This window comes from Agelaius tricolor, unplaced genomic scaffold, assembly GCF_023055355.1.
Source record: "Agelaius tricolor isolate 1412-34295 unplaced genomic scaffold, bAgeTri1.0.p SCAF_5, whole genome shotgun sequence".
NCBI classification, from domain to species: domain Eukaryota; kingdom Metazoa; phylum Chordata; class Aves; order Passeriformes; family Icteridae; genus Agelaius; species Agelaius tricolor.
In genome coordinates this window covers 43,864,203-43,879,158 of record NW_027269265.1, presented here as the reverse complement: position 1 = coordinate 43,879,158, position 14,956 = coordinate 43,864,203, and the positions used below count along the sequence as shown (strand labels likewise).

Genomic DNA, 14,956 nt, shown 5'->3' with positions numbered 1-14,956 from the left:
GGACAAGTAGTTGTCACACTGCACAGAGTCATGGGCATTCTGACACTAGAGTGGATGCTTTTTAGCAGGCAGGTTGTGCACTAGTCAGCTTCTTACTTTTCCCCTGCATCTTTTGATGAAGTTGCTGGTTTGTCTCAGTGTATTTGTATGCTAGGAGAACAAGATTATCTGATTTTGTGGGTTCCTAATGCCTCTGACAGCATTAGAATATACAAAGGTCAAAGAGAAAAGCCTGAGTTTGCTCTCAATCATGTCAGCATGGCTAAGGGGTCACAGGGAGGGGGATGTAGGTATACCGCAAATTCACTTTAAGGTCAGAAAGAAGCCCAAGTATTTAAAACAGGAGTTAGTTTTCTCTACCTACTGTATCATGATAGCAAAGTATGTTTATTTTAAGAAGGTATTTTTGCTATCTATAGGTGTCGCAGACATCTTTCATGAAAAATCCTTTCTTAGGATTTTTCCTTGTGAGAAGCTGCAGTTTCAGCAAGCAAAAGTAACCAATGGTTATCTGCTGCTGTGGAATGCAACAGGTAGACCCCGTGATTGGTCTCCTGTGGGTGTTTGGATTTACTGACCACTCATGGCAGAGCTGGCTCTTGCTCTCTGTCTGAGACACAGATCTTTGTTATTCATTTTTTTCTATTCTTAGCTTAGCTAGCTTCTGAAGAAACCTTTTCCTTTCTATTTCTTTTTAGTATAGTCTTAATGTAACATATATCATAAAATAACAAATCAAGCCTTCTGATCATGGAGTCAACATTCTCGTCTCTTCTTCATCCTGAAAACCCTTGTGACCACGGTCACATATAGGATTTGTGTTTATTGTGTTTTGAGTCAGAAGATAGAAGGTTAGCATTTGTTTTACAATTTCATATAATTTTTTTAAATGGTCTCAGGAGTGAAATAATACATATCTATATAAAATATTTCTTGCCCTGAAACAGGACTGACTGAAATATATTAGCAGCTGTCAGAAACATAAATGCCTACATTTCACTCCATGCTGTTGAAACCTTTAATTCACTATATTAGCCCTTTAAATTGTAAACAAAATGTTAATTTCTTGGCTGCCATAGTAGAAGATAAAAGAGACTGCTAGCTGTAAGTAACCTGTACCTTGGATTATTTTATTAATATTGCAGATTGTAAGTGGCAGGGCAATTAAGGTTAAATATGACTCCAGGAAAGCAGCTTGACCAATGCTAAATAGATGGAATTTAATTTAATGAAGGAAACAATAGGTTCCCTATGGTTTATCACATTAAGGTGATCTCCATAATACCAATAGTGATTTCTACATGTTTAAAATTAAACTTGGTAACAGACAAAAAGATAGAGCTGCATTGGGATGGTAAGGGAAAAAAACCATTTCTGATTCTGTCATTAAATACTCATTGCTAAATTTGTTTAATTTGGCCTTAACTCATTCCTGAGATAATCCTACAGTCTCTCTTCATCTGAATCATGTCCCCTGGATTTCTTTAAAACCCTGATATCTCTCTGGGTACCTTCTGTTCCACCACCTCAGAGCTTCTACATGCACTTAACATTAAGGGGCTGTAATTTTCTTCTCTCTTATACCTATTTTGCATCCATTAACTTTAATGGGATTGCACCTGGTTTCAAGAAAACCAGACTGAAAAAAGTCAGTCTTATAGTGCCCAAACTCGTATTCCATACTCCAAAAGTGACTATTTTATCACAGTTGTCTGCAGAAATAAATTGATTTCCCTTGTCTCTACCTCAAAATACAGCACTTTTGCTGAAAGACCTAACAAAAAGAAAGATTTTGAGGAAAACACAATCTCTCTTTAACATTTAAACTAAAAGGCTGTTCAGGAAACTGCAATTAGCTTGTAAAGAATTGCAGCCATATACATTTTTCCCAGTTCTTCCTTTTGTTCTTAAAAAACCAAATCAAACTTTAATTTTCTGGCTTTTCTCCCCTTACATTGGAAAATACTTAGGATGCATTTTGGCAAAACTGAAGGAAATATCTTAAGAAAAAAAATTACTTGAGGCTGGAGAGAAAAAAGATTTGCCATGCTGTTTTCTAACTGTGAGGTTTGCTATTCACAGAGAAGGCAGTAATATAGATGCTGGAAAACAATATTATGCCTAGCATAAACAAAAGGCAAACATATAGCCACAAACATCATAATGTAACAGAATTTTATCCACCAAAGTTGTTCTTTTACAAATAAAACTAAAAGATTCTCATCAAGTTAAAAATCTTACTGTATATGTGTTTAAGTGTCTCTCTCTCATCCTGTTAGTGCCTGTACCTTTCATTGCTTACAGTGACAGAAATCCCATCCTATTGTTTTTCAACTATCTCCCCTGTTGTTTGCACGGGTGAAGCTTCTACACTGGAATTACAAAAGAAAGTCAGTAAAAGAATATGAGCTCCATTCTTTGCCTTGCCTGTACTGTAGAGCCTGCCAAAACTAGGGCTGAGGTTTGCTGGAAATGTAATTATTTGAAATTTTGGTTGGTTCTGAATCAGACAGGAATCTTTCCTTTTTTTTCCCCTCACTCTGTTCTAAAGGAGCAGAACTAATCTTGCTGAGCAGTTGCAAAGAGCTCAGGAGTTTCCAGTCCCTAAATGACCTGCTAAACAACTACTCACAGGAAAGAGGCTGTTAGCAGAAGAGCCAGACACTCTTAGTCCTGAGGTCAGGAACTTCCACTTTTTAGCAACCTCTTCCCTAAAGAAAACATACCAGGAATCTGTGCAATCTGTTCAGAGGCAATTTTATTTCAGGTTTCTGGAAAATATGAAGCAACCTCTCCTCATGTCTGAGCTACTTCTGGATGCGTAGAAATTGAAAAGTCTTTTACCTCAAAATGATTCATCAAAGGAGATATCATGCCACTATGATTTAACTCCCCTGACGAAATAGAAGAAATTCCAGGAGATAAATCCACTCCTAACAATGGCATACACAGGGAAAAGATTTTGAAGTGAAGTTTGGTGTATATTAGTTCCTTTGAAACCTCTGCTTCCCATTACATGCACTTATCTGTCCCTCCCTGTTTTCATATCTCTACTGATACAATGTCATTTGTGTGCCTTAGGGCCGGATGAACGCCACAGCAGGATAGAGTAAGCCATGCTTTCTGTCTTGGGCTAAATATGATCCCAAGTGGATTTCACCACTATCTGTGAAATCTTCCAGGAACAGCTCAGTGACTTTAAGTATTGCAGAATGTTCCTTTCAGCTAGTATAAATGATACAGCTTTTATCATGGCATATATTGCAAAATTCTTACTCCCTCATGCTCTTTTGAGCCCTGTTAGAGGAAGATATTCTCATGCATGAAGAAGTAAATCACTGGAACAGACAATTGATTTGAATCCAGTAATTTTACAATTCACTTGTCAGGACAAAACCAGGTGTATGACTATAGGTGCAGATATGAACAGAATCTACCCTTTTTCATTTGTTTTGATCCCAAGTCTCTTTCATTCATGGTGCCAAAATTTTACTTTCCAGGAGACTGTGAGGAAAGATGAATTTCCTATGACTAACTCAGTCTAGAGCATTAAGCACAGGGCTCAGCTGGGGTATGTGTTTTCAGTAGAGAACAGCTGATGCACATAGTGGAAAGCAGCAGGCAGAGATACTTCTGTCTGATAAGGCTAATCCATTACAAAGATTTCTTGTGTGCAGTTTCCCGGCTTCAAGTCTGTTTTACCTTTTTGCATATTGACATAAAGCTCCAGAATGACTGAGAGGAAATCTTCATGAACTGCAAGAAACACGTCTTAAAAAATGCCACAAGAAAGTCAGTGCATTCTCTGAATCTGTGACTGACCAAACCTACACACCACCTTACAATTAATGCATCAGTGACAGCCCTGGAGGCTGGTCATGCACCAGTGCCTGTACTCACAGTTTTCACAGCGATTCCCTGTATAGCCAGCCAGACAGGCACACTTGTAGGTGCTGCTTTTGTCCAGAATGCATGTCCCATCATGAAGACATGGAGATGAAGAACAAGCTGTAAAAGAAAAGAAAAAATGCTCATGGTCTGTCATAGGATGGGGAACCTACCTGTTTTTCCTCATGGTGGCTGTGTCTTGGGGTAAATTACATATTAACATGGTTAGAAGTTAGAAAGGCACAGTAAAGGGCCTGATGCATGTCAAAAAGTCTTCTGCCCTTACTTTCTAGAGGAGGGATCTAATAAGCATAAGCACTTCTTTTCCCAGCATACATTACTTTTACCATCTTCCTTTAACTGCAGCCAAGTGGTGAGAAAGATTTATGGAACAAAAATAATTTACATCAAGTTCAATTAATATTTAGAGCTTAGACTAAATTAGTCTAATAGCAACCTACATTTTTCCTGCCATTCAACCCAGAGTTTAGGGATAGGTTCTGGGATCCATGGTTTTTGCAGGTTTTTTTGTGTCTCGGACCTTGTTGGTTTAGATTTTGGGAGTTGCTTTGTCCCTGGGAAACTCTTGCATACAACAATCTATCAGTGATTCACATCAAACTGTATACAGTTTGTATACACCAGCATAACTTAATATCAGAATGTGTAATTGTGTATTAAATACCAGCAAATTCCATTGTGTAATAACATAAACACACAGGTTTTTTGGTGCCTGCTCTAAGAGGAGACGAGTCAGTAGAAATGTTGTGGTTTAACCCCAGCTGGCAGCTGAGTGCCATGCTGCTACTCACTCCACCACTGCTGGAGGGGAGAAGAATTGAGAAAGAAAAATGAAACTTCATTGGTTGAGATATGAACACTTTAATAATTGAAATAAAATAAAATATGATGATGATGATAATAATAATAGGAATAATAATTACATTGAAAGGGGGAGAGAGAGAGAGAGAGAAATAATGCTGGAGAGGAAAAACTATCCACAACACAGTAGTTCACTGTATCACTGACTGAAGCCCGGGCCCTCCCCAAGCAGCAAACCATGCTCCCAAACAACTCCCCCCAGTTTATATGCTGAGCATGAGATTCTGTGGTATGGCATATCCCTCTGGCCACTTTGTATCAGTTGTTCTGGCCATGCTCCCTCCCAGCTTCTCGTGCAATTCCTCACTGGCAGAGCAAGAGAAACTGAAAAGTCCTTGATTTAGAATAAGCACTACTTCACAATCACTAAAACATTACTGTGTTACCATACAAAATCCAAACCACAATATGGCCCTCTGAGGGACACCACTTGTCACTGATATCCACTGGGGCATTGAGCTGTTGACCACCACCCTCTAGATCTGACCATCCAATCAATTCCTCATCCACTGAACAGTTCACCCATCAAATCCATCTCTCTCCAGTTTCGCTAGAAGGATGTTGTGGCCATGTCCAAAGGCCTTATGAAAGTTCATAGACATGACATCTGTAGCCCTTCCCTTGTGCACTGGTGTAGTCCCTTGACTGCAGAAAGCCACTAGATTGGTCAGGGCAGGACTTGCCTTTGGTGAAGCTGTTCTGGCTGTACTGAATCACCTCCCTACCCTTCATCTGCCTTAGCACAGCTTTTGGGAGGACCTGTTCCATGAACTTCCCAGGCACAGAGGTGAGGCTGACAGGTGAGTAGTTTCTGTGGTCCTTCCTTCTATCCCTTTTTTAAAATGGGTGCATTTTTATCTCTTTTCCAGTCACCAGGGACTTTTCAAATATCATAAAAGTGACTTGACAACTACATCAGCCAATTCCCTGAGGACTCTGGGGTGTATGTCATCAGGTCCCAGAGACTCATGTATGTTGAGGTTCCTCAGGAACAACACTGATCGTCTCTTAGAGTGGGAAAGAGTTTGCTGCCCTAGTCCTTGCCTTGCAGTCCCTCAGCTCGAGGAGTGTGGGAAGAGAGGTTGCCAGCAATGACTGAGTCAAAAGAGACAGGCTCTGGCCCTCCCTGCAGCCAGACCTGCATGGCTCCATGTTTAATTAATGTGGCAGCCCTGCCTGGGTCATCACCTCCTTCCTGGTGCATGCAGAGGTCAGGCTCCTGCTGAGGGGACACCACAGCTGCACTCCCTCCCAGGGGGTGCTGACCCCTGCCCGGGCTCTGCTCTGCAGCTGCAGCAGGACCTTGCCCTCCCTGCGCTCCCAAGGTGCCATGAACTGCTGCACACCCTGGCTGCACCCTGGGCTGCTCTGAAAGGCATGGGGCTGGCTACAGAGGGGTGCTTGTTCTGGCACTGTGCAGATCTCCTCAGCCTCCCACAAGCTGCTCAGGTGTCTCCCAACTCAGGAAAAGCCCCTGTGTGCCAGGATCTGTCACTGCCACCATACGGACCGACCTCAGAGCAGCTTCTCTCAGAGAAGTTTCTTATTATCCAGATGGCATGAGGTAAGAACTGTATAGATGCCACATATAGAGTTCTCTGGAGGCTTCAAGTGGTGATGTAAGATCAATTTATACATGGCCAGGCAATGAATATCTTCCATGTCTCATTGAAGATTAAGGTCTGAATAAGAAGTAATTCATTCTTTAAAATAAAATATATATGTGGCAATTGTACTGTATACAACTAATGTAAAATATCACTGAGAAAGGGAAGGAGAAGTAGAAGACTCCTTACAGACTGGTATTTTTGTAGTCACTGGTTAAAGCTAGTGAACTTTTATCTTTGTCTTTGTCCCAGCTTTGTCTCCTGATTCTGCAAAAGTAAGCAAGTCAAGTGAATAAGGGTAAGTGTCAGGTACTCTCCTTGAAAATGCCTGATACTAAAAAACCATTAAATATTTTTTCTGTTTTAAGGAGTCTTGATTTCCTGGCTTAAGTCAAACAACAAGGGACAATACTACAAATTTTTAAAGTCACTATGTTATGTCCACTAGCTTGGGTGTACAGAAAGGAAAGCTTTATTGAAAGTCAGTAACTGGCTTTCATCTAACTGGATCCAGCATATGTCTAATCCTTAACAGACTCTGATAGTTCCCCATCTGGCCTCCCATGCTTCTCATCTGAATTCTGTTCAGTGACTTCTAGTCATTCATGCCAATTACTGGTTCCCATTTCACACTTGGCATGGGATGGGACCTAGCACCTGCTTCCAGACTAGGCAGCACAGGAGGTTGGGTGGTTTCATCCTTTAATAACTATATACACAGTGACCTTTCCTAAAGGAGATATAGGCTTTGCAGCTTATTTTGTATCAATCAAGATCCTTCTGGAATCTGAACCAGTGATCTCTGTGCAGTCAGTGCCCCTGCTTCAGTAAACTGTGGCTTCTAAGCCAGTACAGAGCTCACAGGAAGAGGAGGCAGAAAAAGAAGGAATTCACTTTTGACAGACTTCAGTCCTTTCCACTACACCACTAAGGTGCTGGGGGACACCAGATCACCTTCATTTCCTAGTCCACATCCTGTAAGCACCTCTGTTGCTGCTGCTCCCACCTGCAGCATAGGGAATTGCTTTAGTAAGCCCCGTGAAATCTGTTCTGGGGACCTTGGCTCTTCCACAGTGCTGTGCACAGAAAGAAATTTCAGGGCAAATGCTTCAGTTTTCAATGTGCTGCCAGAGCTTTCGATCCTGTGCTGCTCCCACTTTCAATTCTATGCTGCCCCATGCACACTCTATTCTTCCCTTAAATGGTCCTGCTGGCCAGGTTAGTGCTTCACATAAAAAGACACTGGGAGTGTTTGAAAAGCCTTTCACTGCACTACACATTAGACCAGAACAGCCTCATAATAAAGTGCACAAATAGAGCTCCTCACAAACTCTGAGAAGCCCTTTACAATGTGCTCTGTGTGGATTACCACACTTGCAGCCTCACAGCCTCAGAATAATTACCACTCAAAATGGGGCGGAAATAAAGTGCTCCACAATATTCAAATACCGAGTGTTCCCTGCTGGGCAGAGAAAACAGAACCAATTCAGCTTGCACCATATGGAAAATGTTAGTTCCCTGAGTGTAGGCAGCCCTTATGCAACATAGCCCACGCCACACTCATTTGTTCTATATCACCTCTGCTGCTGTAAGCCCAGGCAAACTATCAATAGCTAACAGGTACTAAAGGTGACATTTGAAGAGCAGGGCAGGCTGAGAAATGGCATAGGAGCTACATCCAGAAGTATGAACATTTCATATTGCTAGATACACCTCTGATCATTGTTAAGAGCTAGGTTTGTGTATTTATGTAAGGGTTATATAAACCAACTAAATTTCCTGAGCCATATATACCCTGGATGACCTCATGAAATGTGGGTCACCAGGGTGTACAGAAAGCAAGTTATGGTGAGTCATAGATCCTGCAGGGTTTATCTATGGCAAAACAGCACAGTCTGATTAGTCTTCTGTGCCAGGAGTTCTGTAGATAGATTTGACCAAAAATTCCTTACATAGCTAAATAAGGAAGATCCAGGATGAGCGTGGAGGCTGCTGCAAATCCAATGGCAAAATGACAAGCTAGCTACACTTTCAGTGCTATTTTGAAACTATGGAAAGCAAGGTAGGGGACTGAAGCACTGAGTAGTAATGAAACCAGTAATTCTGGAGCCCCACTTCTGTCATTCATAAGACTGAGATCATCACAGAATGGGAAACGCCTCTTCATTTTTTTCTTAAAGAAAATAATTTGTTCTGTGTACACACTTTTTTGTTTGTTTTGGTCTTGGTTGGTTGGGGTTTTTTAATTCCTAATGGTACATGAGCCAACACAAGAGTTCTGTCAGGGCATTTTCACTGAACTATCTATGAGACTTTGCATCAGGTTTTTGCTGCTTGAGACAATGACTCTGCCCCTGCATACAGCATTGAGCAGTTCTGCCACTGCAGATACACATGTCCCTTCCTCTACTTCCTCTGTGCTCTTAGTTCTTCAATTCAAACAGAAAAGTCACACAAAACAGCAGCTTTTCTCTGCTGGCTGATGTGCTTGTTCTTCACACAAGTAGAAGGAATTCAGTCTTTTTTAGAAGAGCCTCACATTCACATGCCATCTGACAGCTTTTGAATCTTCCCCATACTGACTTTATGTAAGTTGCTGTTGGCAACACAGCATGAAAGTTTTTAATGAAGCAAAACAGGCAAAGAGATTAGTGAAATTGAATTAATGAGAATGAGTGGCATGCTCCACTTTTAGACTAGGTTACCTGTAATTTCTTCAAAGACAGCATGAAATCCATCAAAGTTCTTGGATCCATCAGACTGGAAGAAGACATGGAGTGAAGACCCAGTGCTTCGGATGGGAGGTGGCCTCTCATTTCCACAGAATTTCTTTATTATTCGACTGTCCAAATTGTCCCCATCACGAATCTCCACATAGTCATACTGGCACATATAATCAAACTCCAGGCTCAGCATGGAAAATCTTGGGGAACAAGAACAAACAATCAGACTGCTTACCTGGGTACCTTGAATACTATTTATTTGGGCATTTAGGTAGTTAGGGCCTACCCCCTCAGTGAATCAACATGCCCTTAACCACACAAAGACCCCTCACTCATCTCAATTTTTGCATCATGACCCCTAGAAGCTGGCTCAGCTCTATACAGTTGCTCCATGAGAACATACAAGTATCAGAACAGTGAAGTCCAAGTTGAAGTCATACAGTCTATACATGTGCATTAGGTCCCTAACCATAATACAATGTCAGAACTTTCATCCAGGGTCAGGCACTGCAGAGGGTATATTTCTACTGTCATTGTTCACTAAAAAATGTTCTATTTGGCCTAAATAAAGTTCTAAGTACTGAAAGGTACAGTATAAAATAACAAGGTTCAAAAGCTATCTACATTCAGAAGTCAGCAATTAGGGATACAAGGAGAGCTTGGGTATGTAACAGAAGCAGAAACAGCCACAGAAACAGAATCAAAATACTAGAGCACGTTTTGCATTAGAAAGCAAAATGGTAGTAAATCCCCAATGTGTGGCACTTGCCTGTCTTTTGAGAGCAGAAATAAGGCACAGGAATTAGTGCAGAAGGGAAATACTTAAAGCCTTTTCCCACAATGTCTGTCCTTTCCTAGCTTCGATCCAGCCACTGTGCAAGGCTTTTGTTCATTAACAGCCATGCTATATGCTGCCACTGGAATTCAGGTGGGCACAGAGCCAAAGCACCCCACCAGAATATGAACGAGAAACAGAAGGAGCAACACCATAGTGCCTCTGGAGAATGTGCAATGGTCAGGGGGCTGGGCTCAGCCTTGGTACAGCAGGAAAAGGAGAAATGGACCTGGGAGAGGCTGTGCTACTAACTGTTCAGCAGGATATTTTAAAAATGAAAATCATTATGTACTCCATCTTCCTGAAGACTCCTAACACTGCAGATGTGTATTTAGGATGAGGCTGTATCCCCCACATTGCCTATTCCAGTGTGGGCCTCGCGGTTTGCAAAGACTGCATTTTCACACCAAAGAGGTGAGACAAATTTTGGATCTGCTCCTGGACCTCACAGTCTGAAGGGAAGAGAATTCTGGAGCCTGTTTCATACTATCCTTATCTTGAGACTCAGGCGCCCATGTTAAGGAGGGCTCCATGTTCCTCTACCTTCCCTTGACAACTCATGAGCTGACTTAAGAGGCCTCTTCACTCAGTCACCTTTGTTCAGGTTACATGGCTGATTTTTGAACATCAGGAGTACACTACCTACAGAGAAATGGCTGAGCAGTTGTAGGAAGCTGCACCAATGGAGTAGAGCCCCTAATTTTTTTAAATCATCTGATGGAATGTAGAAGAAAAAACAAAATATCTGCTTTAAATATGCATTAGAGAGAAATAATTCAACTTTGCTTTGCATAAAATGCATGAGTTGAATTCTAGTTCTGTCAGGTCTGTCAGAGACATCCTCACACGTATCAGGTTATACACTACATTTTCAAACCTTCTTTCACTGGTGAAACATACCCCAGGGATCTACCCTTATGGAAGTTACAGAGCAATACAAATTAACCCATTCATATTTGTAACACTTATCAGGCTACAGTTTATCCTGGCCCAATCCTAAAAATACTTTCTGGTTTTCTGAACTGGTACATTTCTGATTAAAATTAAGTATGTGTGCAAATACAGAAGGAAAATTTCTGGAATGCCCAGTATTATGTATAGATGTAAAGGTAAACTGTCTCTTGATGCGTGTCCCTGAACAAAGAATATCAAGACATAGGCACAGGGAATGAAAGATTCATACACAGAATACTGGTTTTAATTGTTTGCTTTCTCTGTTTCAAAAAATGATGACAACAGAGTGGAAAATGTGAAAGGCATAGGAGTTCTGACTTGCATTTTATTTAACTTGGCAAAGAAGCAGATACACTGTACTGACGACATGGGATCCTGTGATTAAGACTCAGAATTGGCAGGTCAGGAAACCTGCCAAAGCTTTTAAAAACCTCTTGGCCATGGCCCAGCTGACAGGACCCTTTACAGACCGTGAGGTCTATTGCTGTTTAAGCCTCAGGTACACACAATTCAACAGACCTCAGTTTCCTCACCAGTGAAAGCGTAATTATATCATAATTCTCTTGGATATTATAAAACTCAGCATGCTAATTTTGTGCTGCAGGTCATCAGATATAAAATGAAATGAAAAGTATTGTCTTGATTTCATCAGTGGCTGCAGCGGACACATTGGCCAACCCATCTGAGGAAAGCTTCTAGCCAAAGGACATATTTAAAACTGTGCCTCTGCTGAGGCACTAAAGACAATAATTGGAAGTTGTGAACTACTTCCACTGTGATACGACATCCTTGACATGACTCAGGCTGAGGGAGCCTGTACATCACAACCCAAAAAAAAAACCCCAAGGCTGGCAAAACAAAGCAGAGAAAACTAACTACCACCACAACATGGACACTATTTATCAAAACAACTCTACTGAGCCAACCCCCAAAGGACTGCATGGCACAGCTTAAAGCAAGGGAAGATTTATCTGTGCTCCTGGGAGTTTTACTCTTCTTGCCCTATGTAAGCAAAGACAACCACTTTATTCGCCTTCTGTATCACCCTGTCCCCATCCCTGCCCTTGCAAGCCAGAGTGGCAGCAAACAGGATTTGTGCACAGAGAGAATGAAAAAAGGAGTTCTTTTGTTGGCAGTTGTGCTGATTCAGCACAGTGTTGGCTGTGCATTACAGCTCTAAGCAGTTACCACCCACAGAGGGGATCAGCACGTTTATATGAAAATACAGTGAAGGAAACATGGATGGCAGACCCAGGAGGCAAGCTCTGTTGCTTAGCTTAGGTAAACCTGCCCTTCTGTGTAGGAGTAGCCTAAAGGTGAAGTTTTAGATTAAATGTACATGTTTTCCACAATATCTAACTGCTGAAATACCTCAATGGACAGCTCTGAGGTGGTGCATCTTGAAGATGTCAACTGACTCACAACACACTACAGGGTTACCTGCTGTGAGGACCTCCTGTTCCATCTTTGCCAAGAAGGTTTCCTCTATGACTCCTGCAGGACTTGCAGGGTGGCAGGGTTAAGTGTGGACTTTCAGGAGAGTTCCTGATCTTTCACTGGGAGTGCTATGTCATCTGCTGAGATTTCTAGGCATTCAGACATTAGACTCATCATCAGGCTAGGCAAAGGGCTTTAGGATTCTCCAACGTTAGCCAGCTCAGATAAATTAGGTGCTGACAACAGAAGTTTGGTAGTTCAGGCTTCCCTCTTGGACTCCTTCACAGTTGAAATGTAACATTATTTCACATCAGGGTGATACCTAGTATTATGTTTATTCGATTGCAGGAAGGAAGGATGGACATAGCAAGGAAGAGAAAGGCATTCTTGTATTAAAGTTTTCCTTTTTCTGTAACAGCAAAGTTGAACAGTGAACTGTGAACCATACAGTGAACTGTATGGATCTCATGTGACATGTCTTCCAAGTCTGCATGTGGGTGGCCCTCAGGGTCAAGAGTGGAAGTCTGATTTCTCCAAAGAGTTAGTACATCTGTTAACTACAGCACTCCCCATTCTACTGCTTTGAAAACAGAGTAGAGTCTCCTTTGTGCAGCCACAGCAAGTTCTGCTCTTCAATATAGTGTTCTTTGTTAAAATAACCTCTGGTCCCCTTCTTGCATCTTGTGCCTGATGCCATCTGGCTGTAAAACTTCACTCAGAGATAGGTCTCTGCATGTAATTCAATAATTACATGCATGCACAGGATCCATTTCCACTCTCACACATCCATCCCCACAACAGCAAAGACAGGGTGATACCTGTAGCTCTTAAAGAACTTTTTAAGCCTCCCAATTAACAAAGCCCTTTTCAGAAATGTAGAAAAATATCACCTCCCTAAGCTTGGGCTGTGCAAATCATACACCTCACCAACAATATCTCTTAAAAAGAAGGCAGGCACAATCCATGCTGACTGACACTGATGCAAAGTTGTGTCATGTGCACAGAACACTCTTCCTCACAGCATTCTTCCTGTGTCTTCTACACAATGCTATCTAGGCAATAACAGCTCATAACTACACAACAGGCTTGCATCTGCAGGTCTGAAAAAAGTGCATTAGTGTGGGAAAACCACAAGCTCTTTTCAACTGATTTGTTGTTCTTCCTCCCATTAAGTTTCTCTTCAAACATATTTAAACTGTTTAAACGTATTTTAACTGTTTATGTATCTAGCATAGTTCTTTTGTCTGGGCTCCAAAGTCGGTGAAATATTGATGTGAAGTGTGAAGCTATTCTTTTTATTACATTAGCTAGTTTGTTTCCATCCCCTGCCATCCTTCCCCCCGCCCCCGCTCCATGTGTGAGCACCCTGCTGTGTACATTTGGAAACATTATTAATTACCCCAACAAGAGGCTCTCCTGCACTAGGCAGGAACTGTGAGCTTGAGGCATTAGGGGTTGGTTAACAGGTCCAAGCATACACAGCTCAGAAGAGCAATGAGAGGACAATAGGACTCAGGCTGTGTGAGTGGAAGTTTAGGCTAGACATTAGGAAAAAATTAATCACTGAAAGAGTGATGGGGCATTGGAATGGGAGGTGGAGTCACCATCCCTGAAGGTGTTGAAAAAAAGACTGGATGTGGCAGTGAGTGTCATGATTTAGCTGATAAAGTAGTGTTAGGTCACAGGCTGGACTCGATCTTCTCAAAGGTCTTTTCCAACCTAGTTAATTCTGTGATTCTATGATTCTATGACTTGGAGGAGAACAAATCACATCCTCCAAGCATAGGAATGGTGAGAGGAATAACTGAGGCTGATAGAAAACATGGTTGGTGAAAACAGTGGAAAAAAAAAAAAAGAGGGAAAATGAAGGCTAAATGCAAGGTAGAACTCATGGGCAACTCTCTCCTTGCATGAGACATTATATTAAAACATTCTTATATCTTTTCTTCAAAGAATGTCTTAGTTCAGCCTGGTACAGCTTAGTTCAGAAAATATTGGGTGCTTTGCTGTCAAGGTCTTGAAAACACCTCTAAAGAGACACATTGTGCCCAATGCCTGAGAAACTCTCCTCAGCATCTATCTGTCCTAAATGGGAATTGAAAACACAGCACTAATCTGTCCAGAGCCTGTCCATCACAAGCCAGACCAGGGGAAAGAGCTGTGGTACCAAAAGCAAAGTGGTTGCTATACCTTCACTGCCCCAGGGCTCACAGCTGCTGACTCTCTTTGACTCTTGGTTACCCACACACCCCAATGTCCACCTGAAATCAGAGCTGGCTAAAAGTCAGCAGGACGCACCTTAACTCAATGTTAAATCCAGCTTGAACATGGATTGTCCATTCACATCGTGCATTCAGTGGGTAACCCTCCAGCAAAATCTGACCTCTGGAGGCCCGAAGAACCTGCCCACACCCTGGGGAGAAAAAGAAGAAAAAAAATTGTGTGAAGGACCTTCAAGAGACATTTGAAGAAAATATAAGTAGAAATAACACCAGAAGGGGATGACAGGGTGGCTTAGGAAGATACACTCTTTCTTACAAGGCAGTGTATAAAATACTGGGACAGCCACACAATGGCTGTAAAGAGTTATGACTATATTGGAGTATTGTCTAGGCTAAGAGTACCCCTAG

The 14,956-nt window shown here is 41.7% G+C and overlaps 1 protein-coding gene across 3 annotated transcripts in view; it reads right to left on the bottom strand.

The window, feature by feature from the left end:
* The window catches only part of PAMR1 (peptidase domain containing associated with muscle regeneration 1), a 55,813-nt gene that overhangs the window by 25,489 nt on the left and 15,368 nt on the right, over positions 1–14,956 (bottom strand). For all 3 annotated transcript variants that reach the window (XM_071427617.1, XM_071427616.1, XM_071427618.1), the window contains exons 4-6: positions 14,625–14,739; positions 9,083–9,300; positions 3,901–4,008 (exon numbers count right to left, since the gene is read on the bottom strand). In XM_071427617.1, the coding sequence (XP_071283718.1) occupies positions 3,901–4,008; positions 9,083–9,300; positions 14,625–14,739 (441 nt within the window). The remainder of the gene's footprint in view (positions 1–3,900; positions 4,009–9,082; positions 9,301–14,624; positions 14,740–14,956) is intronic.